The sequence below is a fragment of the Procambarus clarkii genome, chromosome 31, assembly GCF_040958095.1.
Source record: "Procambarus clarkii isolate CNS0578487 chromosome 31, FALCON_Pclarkii_2.0, whole genome shotgun sequence".
NCBI lineage: Eukaryota > Metazoa > Arthropoda > Malacostraca > Decapoda > Cambaridae > Procambarus > Procambarus clarkii.
The window spans coordinates 8,384,647-8,408,305 of NC_091180.1; the positions used below are offsets into that span (position 1 = coordinate 8,384,647).

General features: G+C 44.5%; 1 protein-coding gene across 1 annotated transcript in view; it reads right to left on the reverse strand.

Annotated features, from left to right (window-relative positions):
* Positions 1–23,659, reverse strand: part of LOC123753245 (putative neural-cadherin 2) — a 95,741-nt gene that overhangs the window by 21,325 nt on the left and 50,757 nt on the right. The window contains exons 12-15 of the mRNA XM_069334115.1: positions 21,925–22,103; positions 21,637–21,826; positions 19,662–19,771; positions 18,347–18,475 (exon numbers count right to left, since the gene is read on the reverse strand). Of these exons, the coding sequence (XP_069190216.1) occupies positions 18,347–18,475; positions 19,662–19,771; positions 21,637–21,826; positions 21,925–22,103 (608 nt within the window). The remainder of the gene's footprint in view (positions 1–18,346; positions 18,476–19,661; positions 19,772–21,636; positions 21,827–21,924; positions 22,104–23,659) is intronic.

Sequence of the window (23,659 nt, forward strand, 5' to 3'; positions counted from 1 at the left end):
AACAAGTACCCAAGCTTCATTAGTAATATATATACTAACACTGTGAAGTTTGAACCTAAGCCCAACATGGCTACTCCTGAACAATTGAGGAGAACCTACATTGGCCTTAAAGGTCACTTGACCAGATTAATTAATAAGGCTGAGGGCTTAACTAAAGATAATCCCATTGACTCTTATCACTTAGAGTCATTAGTTAGATTGGCTGATCTGAAATTTGATCAAGTCAGATCTGCAGGTCAATCTTATTTTGATCTGCTAAATACTGTAGAAACTGATCCTGATGAAGCAAGCCAAATTGTAAACGACATCTCCCAATATGAAGAGGAGACTCATTATAAAATTTTCAAGCTATCTAAATTAGCCAAACAGTCTGGATCCAATACCAGCAACACTGGGTCTCACTTCAATAATCACTTACCCGAGGTTCGTTTACCTACTCTAGACTTGCCCACCTTTTCAGGATTAGATACAGAAAATTGGGACAATTTTTGGACTTCCTTTGAAGTTCACATCCATAAGAAACAGTCTCTAGACAAAGTTTCTAAATTTTCATACTGTTATGATCTCAGCCTACAGGAGAAACGAGTCTCCCTCCTTGAGAGTTATTCGTCAAGCCTGACCTGATTAGAAGGTCTAGCAAGTATTGAGGTGATAACGCATATGTAAAATAGTTGGTTGGATATGTGTAACAGTTTAAGATTATGGGCAGTAAGTAAGGAAATAGATAAATGACTGGCTAGGAGATGTGGACATTTTGCTGGAGGCGTGAGGCTCGCTTCTGGAGGACCTTGACCTCACTTGAGTGCCAGACATCGCAGGGGGAAGCCGCGCTCCGTTGAGCTCCCGTCAGAAGGGAACCCCTAGTGATATATCTCTAAGAGAAGAGAAGTGTGCAGACGTGCCAGCTGTGGAATCGAGCTGGGGACGTGTGGTCTCAAGTCGTGGACGATAATTAGTGAATATTAAGCCGCCCGGAGGCATTATTGTGGGCCGTGGAGCGCCCTGACCAACCCTCGTCAGAGGAAGAAGCGCCCTCGACCAGACGTTCTGTGGTAAGCACGATATACGCCAGTTCATAGTGATTGCATTGTAGTTGGTCGTGTGCCCAGCGACAGTAACGATGTTTATTTTATAAGTTAGACATGTTTTAATAAGGCAGAAGGCCTGAAATAGGAGAGTGAAGAGGGAGGAGCACGGAGCGACGTCCGCCCCCTCTGAGCGCTGGCGGACGACTGAGGGAGCCTGGCTCCGGATGGAGGAAGACCCTCCCAGCGAGTGAGGACCGCCGCCAGGCGAGGTGGAGTATGGACCCGCCCAAAACGGGGGAGTCCACTCTCACTGTATGTAGAGAACAGATAGAGGTTTGAGGCAAACATATTGTGTGAATATTTTTTGTTTATGTGTTAAAGGGGAACATTTTATTGGAGTGTCGATGGGTTGCAGGTTTGTCTTTGGGGAAGAAGTTGCTGAGAACTTCGAAGCCAGCAGATGATGTAGCTGATGAGACTCCAAGGTAGTGGAGCAGAGGACCTCGAGCTGTGAGGAGAAGCAGCAGTGAAGAGGAGTGTCACGTGCTTCTGTAGAGGTGGTGTAGCAGCCAAGAGAGCTGTGGAAGAACCTAACAGAAGGGTGAAGCACCGTAGTTGCACAAGGAAACTTCATGATAGCAGCCTGGAGGAGCTGCAGAGGATCCTGGTAGTGAAGCCCGGAAGAACCTAAGGATATTAGGATTGTGAACTTCCAGAGGTGGAAGGGGAAGTTCTGGTGGATTACTTATAGGGAGTTGATAGTGTTTGGTTGTCATTAGCGTGCAAGACGCAGTGAGAGGTGAGTGACTGTTGGCATTCCTATGTCAAGGAGTTTTTTTATACTGAAGTATCAATGAACATCTGTACTGGTATATGTTATTGCATTCAAATGCTGATTTTCTATATGTGTATGTTAGCTTGCTGATGGTGCAACAGTGTATGTAGACTTGGTCAATTTGAGGAGGTTGATAGTATCAGGTGGTGAACCAGGAGATAGGATACCACTTGATAAGCTGATAATAGAGTTCTGATGGTGTTGGAGTGCAACCTGATTGTGATATTATAGAGTATAGGATTCATTATTATTATATGTGTGTATGTATCGTGTATGTGCTTTGTTCAGTAAATGTGTCACAATTTGCTGGTGTTTGCCCTTGTCCTAGTGAGGCTTCCCAGGAGGTAGTAAAGAAGGAGAGAGAAAGAGAGAAAGAACCAAGAACCACTGCTGTGGACAGGGTAAAAGGTAATACTAGTAAGTCAAAAAGGGGATTGAGGAGATCATATCACCTAGGGAGAGAGTGGGGAGTCACAGCGGCTCGAGTGGGTGTGTGCACGTGACAACGAGGCTAAATGTTGGAGCCGCATCCCCTAAACGCGTGACGTTGAGCCCCTCTCCAAGAGCCAGAAGCGCCAAGGGTGATCTCCTAGTGTAAGCACTCTACCGAGTTGTGGGTTGGGTTGTCCGTAGAGAAGGATCAACGACGACAACACCAACCAACCCACAGTCTATAATAAATTGGGGGCCTGTGTCCGGGAGAGTGAACTGACACACCCACACCCTGTCCAAGAGTGGATTTGTACACCCTTGCTGAGATAAACTGTGTGACCGCAGGTGTATACTCTCTCTCTTGGGAAGACTCACAGGACAAAGATGGATAAGGTGCAAGCGTTTGTGGAGTCAGGCAAGCCTGAGGACTTGGAAGGTTGCACGAGGGATCAATTGAAACAAATAGCAGAAAAATGTGGCATTAGGTTGAAAGCATCTAAAGTAGCTGGGATGAAGGATGAGATCCTGAGACAGTTAAGAGCCAAAAATGAAGCGGCAGAACAAGGAGCCCAAAAAGGAGCTGAAAGTGGAAAAGAGGATGATGGGCAGGATGAAGTGAGATCCCAGGGATCGAGTAGGAGCAGCAAGAGTAGCCGCAGTAGCAGGAGTAGCCGAAATAGGAGCTTGGAGAGATTCCAGTTAGAGCTCCAGATGCAGCGTGAGGAGAGACAGTTCCAGCTGGAAAAGATGAAATTAGAACTCCAGATGAAAAATGAAGCCGAGAAGGAAAAAGAGAAAACCAGGCTGGAAGTAGAAAAAGAAAAAACCAGACTGGAAATAGAAAAAGAGAAAGCAAGACTAGAGGTGGAGAAAGAAAAAGAGAAAACCAGAATAAGAGAACTGGAGTTGGAACAGGAGAAGGAAAAAGAAAAAGCCCAGGTCGAAAAAGAAAAAGAGAGAACAAAACAAATGCAGATAGAAGCGAATAGAACCTTGGCTGAGCAAAGGATTGAACATGGGTTGCCAGAGAGCACCACCCAGGTATCACACCCACCAGATGTTAGGGTTAGGGAGAAGGACATTCCCTTGTTTGTGCCCGAAGAGGCAGAGAGCTTCTTCGAGCATTTTGAGAAAGTAGCCAGTATCAAGGAGTGGCCACAGGAGGAATGGGCCCAGCTGGTCCAGTTAAGATTGACCGGTGCAGCCAGGGAGGCATACACCCAATTGTCACTGGAAGAGTGCCAGGATTACGCCACAGTAAAGAGCAGCATATTGCGCTCGTTTCAGTTAACCTCAGAGGCTTATAGGAAGCGCTTCAGAGAAATGATCAAAGTTGGAGCATGTACGTTTGCTGAGACAGCAAGAGATCTGGAAAGACGATTCCAGAAGTGGATTGAGGCTGCTGGAGTTGGATCTTACGCTGACCTGAAGCAACTGATGGTCATGGAGAAGTTCTTGGAGATGATGCATCCCGAAACAAAGTTCAAGATCCAAGAAGCAGGGATAATGGAGGTGAAAGACGCCGCAGATAGGGCGGATATGATTACTGAAGCATATAAGAGCTTGAGGGAGAACAGAGTGAGAAGCGAGGCGAGACGCAGCAATGGCAGATCCAATGGAGTCTGGGGAGGAAGAAATTATGAAAGACCCAGAAGAGTCTGGGGTGAGAAAAATTTTGATAAATGGGCAGATAAAAGTAAGTACCCTAAAACTCAGAAGAGTAGGTCGCGCACTTCGTCTGAAAGTGAGGATGGAGGAGCCAAACGAGAAACTAATCGTTATCCGGGAAATCAAGAGTCCAGTAAAGCTCCACAGAGTACGAGTAGTACGTCTGGCCCGAGGAACTCCAATACGAGTGGACAGAGTCAGAGCTACTCTGGTACATATAGAAGAGACTTTTCACAGATGAGATGTTACCAATGTAACGGATTGGGTCACGTGATGCGAGACTGTCGGCAGGGCAAGAGAGTTGTGACCCTGGCCATGTGTGACCCCCGAAGTAAATATGCCAATGTGTTCCGAGACAAACCACAGAGAGCGAACTTAGTGAACGAGAGGTATAGGCTGTTCATGAGCAAAGGTTGGATCAGTGTAGGAGGCCAACCTGAGGTAGAAGTTGGTATTTTAAGGGATACCGGAGCTAATCAGAGCTTGATTGCGAGAAGCCTGATTGGGGATGGTCGACGGTTAGCTGGCAGTGGGAAGATGAAAGTATATGGGTTATTGTCGGAGAGTGACATGCCCGTATGTGCTGTCCAGCTAAGGTCGGAATATGTGTCGGCGGAGGTGATGTTGGGAGTGTGCCCCGACATACCTATTCCAGGAGTCCAAGTGATCCTGGGGAATGACTTGTGCGGGACAAAGGTGTTGCCAAGAGTCATAGCGGAGACTGTGCCAGAGGAGTGCCCAGAAGGCCATGGCACGGGTGGGACACCTGAGAGTGTGAACCTGACTGACATCCGAGGAGATGAGTCAGGAGACTGCCAAGCCATTGAAAACCCTGTCTCGGTAGTGACGAAGGCAGAGGTGGCCGACGAGGAAGACGCTGGAGAAGGTGAGACAGTGTCGATTCAACCGGTGGAAGATATCGACGTAGATATAGCGTGGCTGTTTGATGAAGGTCCAGCCCAGAAAAATGAAGTCTCGGTGAGGTCAAAAGTGAAGATGGCCCAGCCGAAGAAGAATACTATGGAGAGAGTTGACCTGAGTAAAGCCCAGACTGCTGAAATTAAGGGTCGGAAGGTGAATGCAACTGTGCTGAGTAGAAATGAGGAAAGATGTGGACATACTGAGGACGGGAGTATAGCGTCAAGTGGTCCACGAGCACAGAGGCATATGGATAGTGGAGTTAAGTTGTTTGAGATGTCAGGAGTTGACAGGTTTCACAGAAAACGTGGCGGAGAGATAGTGAAGAAGAGTAGTAGCCGAGAAAATGAAAGGAGAAGAGACAGTATGTGTGGAGAGATGCTTACGAGCACTCTGGGAGAGGCAAGGCGACGTGTACGGTCGAGTGCTTTTGGATGTAATACAGTGCCCGAAGAAACTTTTAGGGAACGAAGAAGAGTTGAAGGAGAAGAAATGGAGTTGTATAGAAGTGAAAAGTGTGGGAAGAGGAAGATGATACAAGCATGGAGGAATAGAAGAAAGCCGAGGACTCGGTGGGAGTCGAACAGGATGAGGTCTCAGATAAATGAGGAGACGAAAAGGAGGAGCGTCGGTGAAGACGATGGAGTGAAGTATGATGACAGGAGACGAAAGTATAATGGCAGTAGATGGAAGAGTGAAGACGACAGAGGAGGTACAGACAGTAGATGTCTGACTCTGGACGTGAAGAGAAGAAGACGAGGAAACGGAGGGTGGAGACAATAAGTAGAGTGGACCGATAGAGTGCAGGCGTCCAAGGAGGACAGCCTAGCCAAGAGGTGCCAGAGAGGTCAGATCATTTGTGAGAAGAACATGTTCCTGGAGAGTTGTGAGCCAGATGTTGCAAGGTGCAACGAATTAATTGTAGACTCCTAAGAGAGTATATGGGGTGAAGAACGAGACAGTGTAGTGGCGGATGTATTATCCCGAGCTTTGCCACTGGAATAACTCTCAAAAATAAGGGGAGGGGAGTGTTATGATCTCAGTCTACAGGAGAAACGAGTCTCCCTCCTTGAGAGTTATTCGTCAAGCCTGACCTGATTAGAAGGTCTAGCAAGTATTGAGGTGATAACGCATATGTAAAATAGTTGGTTGGATATGTGTAACAGTTTAAGATTATGGGCAGTAAGTAAGGAAATAGATAAATGACTGGCTAGGAGATGTGGACATTTTGCTGGAGGCGTGAGGCTCGCTTCTGGAGGACCTTGACCTCACTTGAGTGCCAGACATCGCAGGGGGAAGCCGCGCTCCGTTGAGCTCCCGTCAGAAGGGAACCCCTAGTGATATATCTCTAAGAGAAGAGAAGTGTGCAGACGTGCCAGCTGTGGAATCGAGCTGGGGACGTGTGGTCTCAAGTCGTGGACGATAATTAGTGAATATTAAGCCGCCCGGAGGCATTATTGTGGGCCGTGGAGCGCCCTGACCAAGCCTCGTCAGAGGAAGAAGCGCCCTCGACCAGACGTTCTGTGGTAAGCACGATATACGCCAGTTCATAGTGATTGCATTGTAGTTGGTCGTGTGCCCAGCGACAGTAACGATGTTTATTTTATAAGTTAGACATGTTTTAATAAGGCAGAAGGCCTGAAATAGGAGAGTGAAGAGGGAGGAGCACGGAGCGACGTCCGCCCCCTCTGAGCGCTGGCGGACGACTGAGGGAGCCTGGCTCCGGATGGAGGAAGACCCTCCCAGCGAGTGAGGACCGCCGCCAGGCGAGGTGGAGTATGGACCCGCCCAAAACGGGGGAGTCCACTCTCACTGTATGTAGAGAACAGATAGAGGTTTGAGGCAAACATATTGTGTGAATATTTTTTGTTTATGTGTTAAAGGGGAACATTTTATTGGAGTGTCGATGGGTTGCAGGTTTGTCTTTGGGGAAGAAGTTGCTGAGAACTTCGAAGCCAGCAGATGATGTAGCTGATGAGACTCCAAGGTAGTGGAGCAGAGGACCTCGAGCTGTGAGGAGAAGCAGCAGTGAAGAGGAGTGTCACGTGCTTCTGTAGAGGTGGTGTAGCAGCCAAGAGAGCTGTGGAAGAACCTAACAGAAGGGTGAAGCACCGTAGTTGCACAAGGAAACTTCATGATAGCAGCCTGGAGGAGCTGCAGAGGATCCTGGTAGTGAAGCCCGGAAGAACCTAAGGATATTAGGATTGTGAACTTCCAGAGGTGGAAGGGGAAGTTCTGGTGGATTACTTATAGGGAGTTGATAGTGTTTGGTTGTCATTAGCGTGCAAGACGCAGTGAGAGGTGAGTGACTGTTGGCATTCCTATGTCAAGGAGTTTTTTTATACTGAAGTATCAATGAACATCTGTACTGGTATATGTTATTGCATTCAAATGCTGATTTTCTATATGTGTATGTTAGCTTGCTGATGGTGCAACAGTGTATGTAGACTTGGTCAATTTGAGGAGGTTGATAGTATCAGGTGGTGAACCAGGAGATAGGATACCACTTGATAAGCTGATAATAGAGTTCTGATGGTGTTGGAGTGCAACCTGATTGTGATATTATAGAGTATAGGATTCATTATTATTATATGTGTGTATGTATCGTGTATGTGCTTTGTTCAGTAAATGTGTCACAATTTGCTGGTGTTTGCCCTTGTCCTAGTGAGGCTTCCCAGGAGGTAGTAAAGAAGGAGAGAGAAAGAGAGAAAGAACCAAGAACCACTGCTGTGGACAGGGTAAAAGGTAATACTAGTAAGTCAAAAAGGGGATTGAGGAGATCATATCACCTAGGGAGAGAGTGGGGAGTCACAGCGGCTCGAGTGGGTGTGTGCACGTGACAACGAGGCTAAATGTTGGAGCCGCATCCCCTAAACGCGTGACGTTGAGCCCCTCTCCAAGAGCCAGAAGCGCCAAGGGTGATCTCCTAGTGTAAGCACTCTACCGAGTTGTGGGTTGGGTTGTCCGTAGAGAAGGATCAACGACGACAACACCAACCAACCCACAGTCTATAATAATACCTACTCAGTCTTCTCACAGGAGAGGCTAAAAAGGTCATACATAACCTTACTCTTGATGAGAGTAATTATGAGGAAGCTATAAAACTCCTGAAGTTGAACTATTGCAACAAAGAGTTAAGAATAGCTACCCTTTATTATCAATTACTAGATCTGAATGCACCAAACAGTAGACCAGAGTCACTTCAAAGCTTCAGACTAGAAGTAGAGTCTCTAGTAAAGGCCTTAGGTACCAAGGTTAATATACCTGGTTCTGAATGGTCTATCAAGCTATTGTTACAGAGGAAATTGCCTCGAAATGTCTTGACAGAGCTCTGCTCACATTATAATACTGAGTTTCTTACTCTCGATCAGATTTTCGAGGGTTTGAGGATCACAGTTAATAGGTTAAAGACTCATGACAAAATTAAACCTGAGTCTAAACCAATTAATACTGATATTTCAGTCAAACCTAAACAGACTCCAAGTAAGTCTAATAAATATAAAGCCAAACCTACTCCATCCACTAGGAAAAGAAGTGGAAATGTAGGTACCTATTCAGTATCTCCTTCAGAGATAACTAATGACTTGTCTATTAAAGAGACTAAGTCTATTAACCAGAGAAAGTGTCTGTTCTGCAATCAGGAACACACCACTTACCAATGCTCTACTTATCTTACGTATAATGCTAGAGTTAAAAGGTTACAGGAATTGCACAAATGCACCAAATGCATGGGTTCTCATGATCCCAAGAAATGTGTAGTACCACTACGTACCTGCAACCGTTGTAACCAAGGTGTACACCACTACGCCTTATGTAGAAAATCTTCTACACCAACCATGACCACTGGAGAGAATTTTACTAATTCTACTACAGTGCAATATTGTAAAGTACATCACGAAGTGAATGTACTTGCTACTGAGTCAGGCAATAATACTACTTTGCCTACCGCTCAACTTAAATTAATAAAACGAAGATCTAGAATTAACACTAGGGGTCTTTTTGACCAAGGTTCACAAAAAACCTTCATTACACAACAGTTGGTAGATGAGTTAAATTTAAAACCTACCAAAAGTGTGAAGTTAAACATTTCTGGTTTCCTGTCAAATAGTGGACCTCGTGACTACAAAGTAGTTAAATTACTAGTCAGATTAGGATCCTCTACTAGCCCAATCCATGCGGTGGTAGTGGATAAGATTCCTACGGACCTGCAGGTCACAGGATTAGCTCGCACTGCGAGACACCTTAATTTAAGCGAAACCGCATGAGGCTAGTGGATCATAAAATAAATTCCGATTGCCTCACAGATATTGGAATATTAATAGGCGCGGATCATTATTACAAGTTTATAACTGGATGCACTAGACAACATGGTATGAATTTGTTGTCGTCCGCAGGGGGCAAATTGCTCACAGGACCCGTGCTTTTCAGACAAGGTCCAGCGTCCACAAACCAACAAACCAATAATGTAATTGTGGCGTGACTAGGCTTAGAGCAGTCACCCCTACGCTTCAGGGAAATAGCCGAGGACATTGAGTCTGACCCACCAATACATCGTTTGTGGGATTTAGATACGTTAGGCATCATCCCTGAGCAACCAAGTCCTGATGATACGTGGACTTACCAGCAATATCTGGATACAGTTGTCTACTCAAATAAACAATACTGGGTAAGACTCCCATGGAAGTTAGATCATCCCCAACTTCCAGTGAATTATTTTATGGCAGCCTCATAATTGCAGTCTCAATTAACACGACTACAGAAGCAGCCAGACAAACTAACCATGTATCACCAACTTATCCAACAACAACTTAACAATAAGTTCATTGAAGTTGTTGAACACGATGACCGAAAAACAGGTCATTATTTACCTCACCATGCTGTGGTGAAAGACTCATTGACAACACCTATTCATATTGTCTTTAACTGCAGTGCTAAAGTAAAGCCGAGCAGTGTGTCTTTAAATGAATGTCTCCAAACAGGACCTAGCCTAACACAAAGGCTACATGACGTGTTGTTACGATTTCGCACAGGCATTTTTGCCTATACAGCTGACATCAGCAAAGCCTTTCTCCGAGTAGGATTACAGGAGGAAGATCTTGACTACACAAAATTCCTCTGGTTCAAGGATCCACTGGATCCTAATAGTGAATTAATCACCTATCGGTTTGCCTCCGTATTATTTGGAGCTACATCCTCACCGTTTCTTTTGCAAGCAACATTAGACACGCATTTGAGGAAATCAGACAGCCCTTATAAGGCAACCATTAGCGACAACTTGTATGTCGACAATTTCCAGGGGACAACTAATGATCAAGCTGATCTGGTAGAAATCTACCATGAGGCTAACCGAGAACTGTTAGGAGCCAATATGCCTCTACAGTCATGGGCCTCAAATAATAAACTGCTTAACCAGTTAATCGAGAAAGAATTTCCCGATTATCAGGTACCCAGTAAATTAAAGGTTCTAGGCGTGGAATGGAACACCAGCACTGACGAGATGAATGTCAAGTCAGTGCAAACTGATAATTCAACCCTTACCATGAGAACACTGCTCTCATTTGTCAGTCAACCATTTGACCCTTTAGGCCTACTTAGTCCTATATTAATAAGGGGCAAACTCCTAATGCAGGAGTGCTGGCAGCAACATATGGGATGGGATGATCCGTTATCAAGTGAGTTACAAGCCAAATGGCAAATACTCTCAACGGATTTTAATCAGTTAGGCGTTTTGAAATTTCCTCGTAATGCTTCAGGACCAAACTTACCCACCAATTTGCACGTTTTTTGCGATGCCTCTGGCAAAGCATATGGCGCAGTAGCCTATTTAGTTAACAGTGCTCAATCAATTTTACTCACATCTAAAGCAAGAGTTGCTCCCATCAAGAAGAGATCCTTACCTCAGATGGAGTTGACTGCATTGCTAGTGGGAGTAAGATTGGCCCATTGCCTGGCAAAGACACTCAGTAATATCCTCTTTGGTGAGATTGTAGTGTGGTCAGACAACGAGAAAGTCTTACAATGGGTAAGAAACAATAACAACAAAACTCCTTACGTCAGTAATTGCGTCAGGGAGATTCATGATTTATCCGCAGGATATAAGTTCAGACATGTCCCTACTAAGGACAATCCTGCAGATTATTTATCAAGAGGATTGACATTAAAACAACTTGTCAAGTCTTCGCTGTGGTTCAATGGACCTTCATGGCTTGTTGGTGGTCAGTGGCCCAAACAAAAGCCACAAGTCATAGTGACCAATATCACCACTCCCATGAAGGAACCAGAGCCTCAGCGAATATTAGTCATTGATCCTCATCATTATTCCAACTTAAGCAAATTGTTACGAGTGACTGCGCACGTGTTTGATTTCCTTACTAAAGTAGGAATTCGACATAAATTTCCCAATCCTGTTCACTATTGGATCAAGCGTGCACAGAAAGAGACTTACGGAAACGAATTTGAGACTCTTCCGGATAAACTCACTAAGTCTCTGGGCATCTGGTACGATGTCAACACTCATAACATACTACGATGTGGAGGACGTTTGCTACATGCAAAGATTGACTTAGACACTAAAAATCCAATTCTTTTACCTCGTCACCACATCATAACTAAACTTCTTGTCTTACATCACCATCAATATGGTACACTACATGGTGGAGTTTTAGATACTCTCACCGACCTTAGACAAAAGTACTGGCTTCCTCAAGGTCGTCAGACTGTTAAGACCATTATTAAATCTTGTGTAATCTGTAAGAGATACGACGCTAGAGTGTGTCCTTACCCAGGACCTCCCCCACTCCCAGAAGAGCGAGTGGTTCATCTTCGTCCTTTCGAAACCACTGGAGTTGATTATACAGGAGCCTTACTCCTCACTGGTAACCCAGATAATATACCAGTGAAGGCGTACATTTGTCTCTTTACATGTGCTACAACCAGAGGCGTGCACTTAGAGGTCACCCCAGACATGAGTGCTGAAGCTTTCATTCAAGCTTTCCGCAGATTTGCTGCCCGCCGATCATGTCCTAGATTAATGATATCAGACAACGGATCTAATTTTGTGGCAGGAGAAAGTTGTTTGTGAGAAGTCTGGAACCACCCTGAAGTACAGTCAGTCTTACAAAGAAGACAATGTCACTGGAAATTCATAGCACCGAGAGCCCCTTGGCAAGGTGGGTTCTATGAGCGAATGGTAGGCACAGTCAAGAAGTGTCTAAGGAAAACTTTACACCGACAAAAGGTCAGTTACTCAGAACTCCAAACTATAGTTGTGGAAATCGAGGCGCGAGTCAATAACCGCCCCATCACCTACCTGTCTGATGATTACACCCAGAGAGAACCACTGAGCCCCTCTCACTTGATCCATGGAGGTCTACTGAGCCCTCTCATCCCTTTAACCGAAGAGGACCCTGTAGACCCGTCCCATGTGACCAGAGGAGACTTGGTGGAAAGCTACCAACATCTTTCTAGAGTTATTAACAGATGGAATGAGGTGTGGACTCGAGAGTACCTCACAGCTCTACGAGAGTACCACTACGGAGCTTCGAGTCCTTACAATAAGGTGCAATTAAAACCGGGAGACCTAGTACTAGTCGACAGTGATGGACCAAGGTCCGAGTGGCCTATAGGTAAAATTGTCACCATTCATCCAGATCGACAAGGTGTCCTAAGGATGGTTAAAGTCTTATGCAGAGGCAACACTACTCTAAAAACTTTAGAGAAGCTGGTTCCCCTTGAACTGACTGAACAAGAATATCAGCCAGATCCAGTTTCCCCAGTAATTTCAGAGGACAATGAATTTGCTCCTCCAAGCAACCGCCCCACTAGAGCTGCAGCTCAACAATGTAGGCGGAATTTGCAAGCCTATTACCACTCTGAAGAAGAGTAATTTCCTTCACTTCCCACTGAGATAACTATGATGAAACTACGATGTGATATCACATAACAAAACATTACACGTCACTATGACCCAGGATATCGCATCACCGTATATTCTGTTAGTTTAAATTGGGTGAGTTAAATTCTATAAATATTGTGTAGGCTAAAAACAACATGTTTCAGTTGACATGTAAATAGCAAGACTCGAGTTCTTGTAAGTCCTTGATAAATCCGGGACGTTCGTTATGTGTATACTAACATATTAACATACTAATGTATTAATCTTTATATCACTTTGGGATAGGTCAGTACAACACAGTACACTACGACCCTAGAATCCTCCCCCCGGAGTTATGTTGGATATTTCCAACACCGAATACAACATTGTTGTATTCTCATTACTTATTACTAACCATACTAATTATTGTAGTAAGTAAAATTAACAACACGTAGAATTCTCATGTACTAATAATTTCATCTGTGCAGTAGGCTAGAATTCTCACGTCACCTGACACCAGTATTGCGTCAGATTTCCTTACAGTAAACACATTATATCCAATGTATGTGAGAATTAAATTCGATTCTCCATAATTAAAGCATTCTGTATGATAACTAATTGCAGACGAATTGATCTCTAACTAAAAGCCGAATAGAGCGTTGGAATCATAGCGTCTATCTCGTGATAAAGTTAACGTCACCAGTGAATGCCATGGGGAGACATTAATTCCTCTCCCTTATATATTTACTACTCTTAAAGTGGTAAATAATAATAATTTCCTCCTCTAAATAATAAACCCGTCCAGTCTTCAACGTTTCAAGCGTAAATGCGAGAAATATTAATGTTCGAGACAATAATTTGTTTTATGAACGCGGACTCGGCGTGGGTAGAGGAAGTACATGTGGAGAGCCGTTCAGAGGCAGACCTGCGCTTACCGTACTCATAAGAAGACGCCATTGTCCAGCAACTAGGACAGGCGTTATCCATCCTCAGATGAAAGTCGCCACTGTGAGGCGTGAATAACCTTGCAGATAGTATCTTCAGCTGGTGCTGGTGTCAAATAAGGAGCCCTTTGACTTGGTTCTTGACGACACGTGACCGGCCAGCGAAGCGCGTCACTATCCAGGATAGGGCTAACCAGAGCCTGGGACGCGAAGCACGGCAATCTTAATACTTATACAGTGCCCACAGCTAAGTATATTCTTTTATGTGATGCATCGGGTAAAAGGTTTAATAGTAGCAGGGTGATTGTCCGTTATGACGCACGATAACATCTAATAACAAGTGATTAAAATTTGTTACCTGTAACTCTTAATTTTCTTGAATATATAGATTCAGTAGGTAAATCAGTTGCTACTGTAAAATATTTGTCTTGCAGCACGAGAGAAGAATTCTCCATGCTGCCTTCTCCCATGTTAACCCGTTCCACTCGTCAGTCGACCGAGTCCAGAGAATAAGAGGTACTTCCATGGCTTTCTAAAGGAATCTTCATTAAGGGGGCATATCAAAAAATATCGTTATAAATTAAAATTGTTCAATTTGCTTATAAATTTTTTTATGAAATGGTTATAGAAAGGGCTGCAACTGGTCCAAGTTTCACCATCACACCCTAAACAGAAAAGGAGAAAAAAATACACAACGTAATATGCAACGAATGTTCAACATTCTCAAATAATCTCAGGGAACACATGTGTCAACTAAAATGTCTACTATGTGCTGTAGAAGCACAAACTCTTGTAATAATTGTAATATGTATGTTCAATATATTTATATTTAAAAAAAATTTTTTTCTTTTTCTTTTTTTTCTTTTTTTTTTGGCCAATTTTTTTTTCTCGTTTGTAATCAAGGGATTTACATGAAACTTGGACACCTTGCTCAATGGATGCCTATCTGCAAGGGTGCCAATTATGAACGAAATCTGTCGAAGTCAAGCTCAGCTACAGGTGGCCGAACTTGGATCTTTATTTTACTCTGGAAAGTAATTTACACCTTCAAATTACTTCAGAGCTTTCATTTATTAATCAATTTACATGCAAATTACACCTTATATGTAGCGTTTGTGCTTCTACAGACTCTAGTAGACATTTGAGTCCAAAGTCTATTTGTTGATTTTATAAAAATTTATAATTATCATATATTGCATATTTTTTTAGTAGGGTAACTTTGAAAAATTATATTATTGCACTAAACACTTTTTTGATAAAACTGATCACTAGAATCCTTTATTATGTGCTTAATTTAATATCTGAGTGTTATAGAAATGATTTTAGTTGACACATGTGTTCCCTGAAATTATTTGAAAATTCGTTGCATAATTCGTTGTTTATTTTTTTTCTCCTTTTCTGTTTAGGGTGTGATGATGAAACTTGGACCAGCTGCAGCCCTTTCTATAACCATTTCATACAAAAATTTATAAGCAAATTGAACCACTTTTAATTTTACATCGATATGCCCCCTTAAGCTAAGATTTATTTCCTTTTATGATTCTATTGCAATTTCTTGTGTGCAGAATTCTTTGGGATTAATATGTGGTTTACTGCAATTCATTACTATGCTCATAATCTATGTTCCCCTTTATGGTAATGATATCAGTTTCAATATTATTTTATAGGATTAGATTATTATTAATTGAATTAGTGAACGAACCACACTAATTCCTGGACGTACTTACCTCCAGTAATAACCCCCCAATGTAGGTGTTTGAGGTTTGTTTCATTTAATAATACAGCCCATTAATTATTTCTATGATCATATTTTCTAGTTTTATCCATAGTTACTGGTTTCATCTAGGAATTATTTAATGATCAGAAATTCTCAGTTTCCCTCTTTACTATAAAAGCGGGTGGTCCTTCGTAATTTAATTTACTACATTAATATTTAAATAATCATGTTCAAGCCCCAAATATCCCACATAGCCTACACTGACAATCTAATGATGTGGCCTACCCTGAAAGCAGTCTAATATGTTGCCTACACTAATAGTAGTCTAATGATGTGGCTTACACTGACAGTAGTCGAATAATTTAGCCTACACTGACAGTAGTCTAATGATGTGACCTACACTGAGAGCAGTCTAATTTGTGGCCTACACTAATAGTAGTAGAGTAATGTTACCCACTACACTGAGGTCTACTCAGTGTAGACCTCGGCCTACACTGACAGTAGTCTAATGATGTGACCAACACTGACAGTAGTCTAATGATGTGACCAACACTGACAGTAGCCTAATGATGTGACCTACACTGACAGTAGTCTAATGATGTGACCTACACTGACAGTAGTCTAATGATGTGACCTACACTGACAGTAGTCTAATGATGTGACCAACACTGACAGTAGTCTAATGATGTGACCAACACTGACAGTAGTCTAATGATGTGACCTACACTGACAGTAGTCTAATGATGTGACCTACACTGACAGTAGTCTAATGATGTGACCAACACTGACAGTAGTCTAATGATGTGACCTACACTGACAGTAGTCTAATGATGTGACCAACACTGACAGTAGTCTAATGATGTGACCAACACTGACAGTAGTCTAATGATGTGACCTACACTGACAGTAGTCTAATGATGTGACCAACACTGACAGTAGTCTAATGATGTGACCAACACTGACAGTAGTCTAATGATGTGACCTACACTGACAGTAGTCTAATGATGTGACCAACACTGACAGTAGTCTAATGATGTGACCAACACTGACAGTAGTCTAATGATGTGACCAACACTGACAGTAGTCTAATGATGTGACCTACACTGACAATAGTCTAATGATGTGACCAACACTGACAGTAGTCTAATGATGTGACCAACACTGACAGTAGTCTAATGATGTGACCAACACTGACAGTAGTCTAATGATGTGACCTACACTGACAGTAGTCTAATGATGTGACCAACACTGACAGTAGTCTAATGATGTGACCAACACTGACAGTAGTCTAATGATGTGACCAACACTGACAGTAGTCTAATGATGTGACCAACACTGACAGTAGTCTAATGATGTGACCTACACTGACAGTAGTCTAATGATGTGACCAACACTGACAGTAGTCTAATGATATGACCAACACTGACAGTAGTCTAATGATGTGACCAACACTGACAGTAGTCTAATGATGTGACCTACACTGAGAGTAGTCTAATGATGTGACCAACACTGACAGTAGTCTAATGATGTGACCTACACTGAGAGTAGTCTAATGATGTGACCAACACTGACAGTAGTCTAATGATGTGACCAACACTGACAGTAGTCTAATGATGTGACCTACACTGAGAGTAGTCTAATGATGTGACCTACACTGACAGTAGTCTAATGATGTGACCAACACTGACAGTAGTCTAATGATGTGACCTACACTGAGAGTAGTCTAATGATGTGACCTACACTGACAGTAGTCTAATGATGTGACCTACACTGACAGTAGTCTAATGATGTGACCAACACTGACAGTAGTCTAATGATGTGACCTACACTGAGAGTAGTCTAATGATGTGACCTACACTGAGAGTAGTTTAATGATGTGACCTACACTGAGAGTAGGCTAATGATGTGGCCTACACTGACAGTAGGCTAATGATGTAGACTACTATCTACATATCAGTAAAATATCAGCTGTATAATGATGAATATTACATTATGAGAAGTTTTATCATATAGCTTATTATAAAGGGATACGAATTAAAAATAATATTGTTTAAAATATTTCTGTGTTTTATATTACTTTTTAAAATAATATAAAACAAAACTTTCAGTTGTGTGTTTTTATCACCCATATTCCGCTGGAATGATTGAGTGGGATGAGCCCGGGAAACGCAGATGCGAATCCTGGTCTGGTCATAGAGTTCTTTGTCATTTATTGACTTTATGACCATTCAAGCTCTCTCACACTTGTAGGCCCAGCGCCACAAGAACATGCCCTGGTATTTGATGAAAAAATTTACTCAAGACACATTTCTTTCTTAGTGGCCTTCTTTAGCGAATTTCTTGCACTCAACGATCTTTTTTTAACTGTTGGTCTGATGAAGACACCGTCTTTGACCTATGCCTAGGACTTTTTAGAAAGAAATCTTGCAGGAACTCGAAGGCTTCTGACTCCTTTTGTAACTCTGTGACAACTTGTTTCATAAGCCCAAATTTTATGTGCAGTGATGGGAATAAATTTGCTGGGATCTTCCCTGGCTCCCAACTGGCTCTTCCCCACAGAGACATTAGGTTGTTCTTCCCCACAGAGAACTTTATCTCCTATGGACAGTCTCGACTGTGGTAGTGCGCTATGGTGTCCCTGCTCTCTCAAATGCAGAGAGCAGATAAACTTGGTAAAATCTCTTTGGAGATCAATCAGAAACGTGACCCGTTTGAAGGTTCCGACGACGTTCCAGCTGGACTTAAAGGCATCCAGCAGTCACTAAAGCAACGTTTAAGAAATAATAGCAATTTCCAGTAATTTGAAGGCATAAACAATTACAAAATAAACTACTCAATAGAAAAAATTGTCACACATTGTTAAAGACGTGGATTACTGCACATCACCAGAGCAGCATACACAGAGTGAACTTAACAGGTAGATATACTCACGCAGGAGAAATGTGCACCATACGACAATGGTCACGAGGATCCCGAGCGGCAGTTTTAGTGAAGTCTCCCCCACGTCCGGCAGGTGACAGTGTTGTCCGCTGAACCCCGCCGGACACGCACACATGAAGCCTACACAGAGAACGGAATACCATTAGACAAGGGTAACTTAAAAGAAAGATAAATATCTTCACGTCTCATTATTAGGTTGGACAGAATTTCACTCATGAACATAAGAAACATCGGAAGTAGTGGCAAATTTCAAGTCAATTATAGAAGATGAATAAGATGAGTAGACAGTCCAAGTTAGTTGGAAGAGCAGGCAATGCAAATCAGGTGGATGAATAAGCATTCGAGGCGAGATGGGATTAGTCCAAGTTAGTTGGATATGCAATCCGTCAGATGGATGAATAGGCAATCCAGATCAGATGTAGGGGCCCACAAGGGAGGGGCCCAAATGAGAGGGGCCCACAATGTAGGGCCTAACAAGGGAGGGGTCCCCACAAGGGAGGGGCCCATATGAGAGGGGCCCACAAGGTAGGACCTAACAAGGGAGGGGGCCCCACAAAGGAAGGGCACATGAGGAAGGGGCCCACATGAGAGAGGCCCAAGGGGGAGAGGCCCACGAGAAAGGGACCCACAAGGGAGGGTCCAACAGGGGAGGGGCTCGCACGGAACGGGGTCACAAGGGACAGCCCCACAAGAGAGGGGTCCGACAGGGAAGGGGCCCGAAAAAGAGGGGCCACACAAGGGAGAGGAGTCCACATAGTAGGGCCCCACAAGGGAAGGGACCCACAAGGGAAGGGACCCACAAGGAAAAGCCCTATAAGGGAGAGGCCCCCCCCCCTCTCTCACAAGGTAGGGCCCTATAAGGGAAGATCCCGACAAGGAAAGTCCCTCAAGGGAGGGGGCCCACGAAGGAGGGCCCCACAAAGGAGGGGCCCCACAGGGGAGGGGCCCCACAAGGGAGAGCCCTACAAGGGAGGGCCCTACAAGGAAGGGCCCCTACAAGGGAGGGCCCTACAAGAGAGGGGCCCACAAAGAAGGGGCCCCCACAAGGGCCCCTCCATGGCCTTTCCCTACCCATCCCTACAAGATGGTGGGGAGGGTGAGGGCCCCCCTACAAGAGAGGGGGCCCCACAAGGAAGGGCCCTACAAAGGAGGCGCCCACAAGGAAGGGGGCCCCACAAGGGAGGGGGCCCCACAAGGGAGGGGGCCCCACAAGGGAGGGGGCCCCACAAGGGAGGGGGCCCCGCAAGGGAGGGGGCCCCACAAGGGAGGGGGCCCCACAAGGGATGGACCCACAAGGACGGCTCACCTGGCTGGGTGTTGAAGCAGGTGCCTCCGTTAAGACAAGGACGCCATACACACTCGTCCTCGTCCTCACACGTCTCCTCACTACTGCTCAGCGCCCGGCCCTCACCACACCTGTGACAACCAAACCTGTCACTACCAGCCTCTCACCACACCTGTCACTGTCAACTGTCAGCCCCTCACTACACCTGTGATAACCACACCTGTCACTGCCAGCCCTCTCACCACACCTGTGATAACCACACCTGTCACTACCAGCCCCTCACCACACCTATCACTACCAGCCCATCACCACACCTGTGACGACCACACCTGTCACTACCAGCCCCTCACCACACCTGTCACTACCAGCCTTTCACCACACCTGTCACTACCAGCCCCATACCACACCTGTTATGACCACACCTGTCACTACCAGCCCCACACCACACCTGTTATGACCACACCTGTCACTACCAGCCTCTCACCATACCTGTGATGACCACACCTGTCACTACCAGCCCCTCACCACACCTGTGATGACCACAACTCTCACTACCAGCCCCTCACCACACCTGTGATAACCACACCTGTCACTACCAGCCCCTCACCACACCTGTCACTACCAGCCCCTCACCACACCTGTCACTACCAGCCCCTCACCACACCTGTGATAACCACACCTGTCACTACCAGCCCCTCACCACACCTGTGATAACCACACCTGTCACTACCAGCCCCTCATCACACCTGTGATGACCACATCTGTCACTACTAGCCCCCTCACCACACCTGTGATGACCACACCTGTCACTACCAGCCCCTCACCACACCTGTGATGACCACAACTCTCACTACCAGGCCCTCACCACACCTGTGAGGACCAAACCTGTCACTACCAGCCCCTCACCTCACCTGTGATGACCAAACCTGTCACTACCAGCCCCTCACCTCACCTGTGATGACCAAACCTGTCACTACCAGCCCCTCACCTCACCTGTGATGACCAAACCTGTCACTACCAGCCCCTCACCTCACCTGTGATGACCAAACCTGTCACTACCAGCCCCTCACCTCACCTGTGATGACCACACCTGTCACTACCAGCCCCTCACCAAACCTGTGATGACGACAACTCTCACTACCAGCCTCTCACCACACCTGTGATGACCACACCTGTCACTACCCGCCCCTCACCACACCTGTGATGACGACAACTCTCACTACCAGCCCCTCACCACACCTGTGATGATCACACCTGTCACTACCCGCCCCTCACCTCACCTGTGATGACCACACCTGTCACTACCCGCCCCTCACCAAACGTGTGATGACGACAACTCTCACTACCAGCCCCTCACCACACCTGTGATGATCACACCTGTCACTACCCGCCCCTCACCACACCTGTGATGACCACACCTGTCACTACCAGCCTCTCACCACACCTGTGATGACCACACCTGTCACTACCAGCCTCTCACCACACCTGTGATGACCACACCTGTCACTACCAGCCTCTCACCACACCTGTGATGACCACACCTGTCACTACCAGCTTTTAACTTCATATCTAAATAAGGAAATATGTTAGTAATTATACATCCATATTTTAAGTGTAATACACATCAGAGGCCGTTCGTTAAATCGACTTTTAAGACCTCAAAGAGAGCTTATATATTTACTAAATAATAATTAATCCGTGTTAAGAGTGGACAGTGGGAGGACAAAAATTGTATAAGGCTGCCAACTTTCCCGAGTTTTAGAATAGTACGATAATTTGTGTAACAATTGGTATCTGATTATAGAAGTATGCGTCCAGAGCAGCAATCTGGTATTCCGGGGAATTACAATGAAGGACAACAAGAATTTATGAGACTAACATTTTACGAGAACAACAATTAAATAGAAGATCAGTTCCAAAGAACAACAAAAAAGTATGTTATTGGAAAAGTTTAAAACTGACTGCAATGGACACCAGAGAATTGTTGTGTTCAGACCCGCAATGGTAGGACCTCCAGGTGTCGACGCAGGAGAGCGGGGGCCTGCAGGAGACGTTGGCACAGGCAGGAGGACCACCACACCCTGGCTCGACGCCCTGGAACACGCTGGCCAGACCCCAGGCTGTTCTGTTGACCGCTGGCGGTAGTGGTATCCTCCGCCCGGAGATCCTCAGGTCGTCCATACATCCTAAAGTGGTAATGGTCAGGAGTAATATTATATTTCTATCTCACTCCCTCATATTTATATATAAATATATATACTCAACATACAACATACCCACTAACCATTGTAATAGTCTCTGTGTATGTTGAACACGGTGACTCCAGCATACTCGGGCGTGCCTCCCACGTGGACGCCCTCCTGGCCGTCCACCTGCAGCAGCTGGCGTCCCTCCAGCACCACCGAGGCGTTGTACAGGTCCCCGTCGCCGTCGTCAGCCGTCAGGAAGACCGCAGAGCCGTACCTGCCAGGGACACACCTCTTACTGACCTACAAGGCCCGCTCACATTTTCTCTTTTGTGTGAACAAATTAGTTTAAAGGCAAATTGGTAAAATAAAGTAAAGATAAAGTAACAAAATGCCAATAATTTAGTGACAGAGTTACAAGCACAGTATTTCAGGGACAGTATTACAGGGATAGTATTACAGGGACAGTATTACAGGGATAGTATTACAGGGACAGTATTACAGGGATAGTATTACAGGGATAGTATTACAAGGACAGTATTACAGGGACAGTATTACAGGGATAGTATTACAGGGACAGTATTACAGGGATAGTATTACAGGGACAGTATTACAGGGACAGTATTACAGGGACAGTATTACAGGGATAGTATTACAGGGACAGTATTACAGGGACAGTATTACAGGGACAGTATTACAGGGATAGTATTACAGGGACAGTATTACAGGGACAGTATTACAGGGACAGTATTACAGGGATAGTATTACAGGGATAGTATTACAAGGACAGTATTACAGGGACAGTATTACAGGGATAGTATTACAGGGACAGTATTACAGGGACAGTATTACAGGGACAGTATTACAGGGATAGTATTACAGGGATAGTATTACAGGGACAGTATTACAGGGATAGTATTACAGGGACAGTATTACAGGGATAGTATTACAGGGATAGTATTACAAGGACAGTATTACAGGGATAGTATTACAGGGACAGTATTACAGGGACAGTATTACAGGGACAGTATTACAAGGACAGTATTACAGGGATAGTATTACAGGGATAGTATTACAGGGACAGTATTACAGGGATAGTATTACAGGGACAGTATTACAGGGATAGTATTACAGGGACAGTATTACAGGGATAGTATTACAGGGATAGTATTACAGGGACAGTATTACAGGGACAGTATTACAGGGACAGTATTACAGGGACAGTATTACAGGGACAGTATTACAGGGACAGTATTACAGGGATAGTATTACAGGGATAGTATTACAGGGATAGTATTACAAGGACAGTATTACAGGGACAGTATTACAGGGACAGTATTACAGGGACAGTATTACAGGGACAGTATTACAGGGACAGTATTACAGGGACAGTATTACAGGGATAGTATTACAGGGATAGTATTACAAGGACAGTATTACAGGGACAGTATTACAGGGATAGTATTACAAGGACAGTATTACAGGGACAGTATTACAGGGATAGTATTACAGGGACAGTATTACAGGGACAGTATTACAGGGACAGTATTACAGGGATAGTATTACAAGGACAGTATTACAGGGTCAGTATTACAGGGATAGTATTACAGGGACAGTATTACAGGGACAGTATTACAGGGACAGTATTACAGGGATAGTATTACAGGGATAGTATTACAGGGACAGTATTACAGGGATAGTATTACAGGGACAGTATTACAGGGACAGTATTACAGGGACAGTATTACAGGGATAGTATTACAGGGATAGTATTACAAGGACAGTATTACAGGGACAGTATTACAGGGATAGTATTACAAGGACAGTATTACA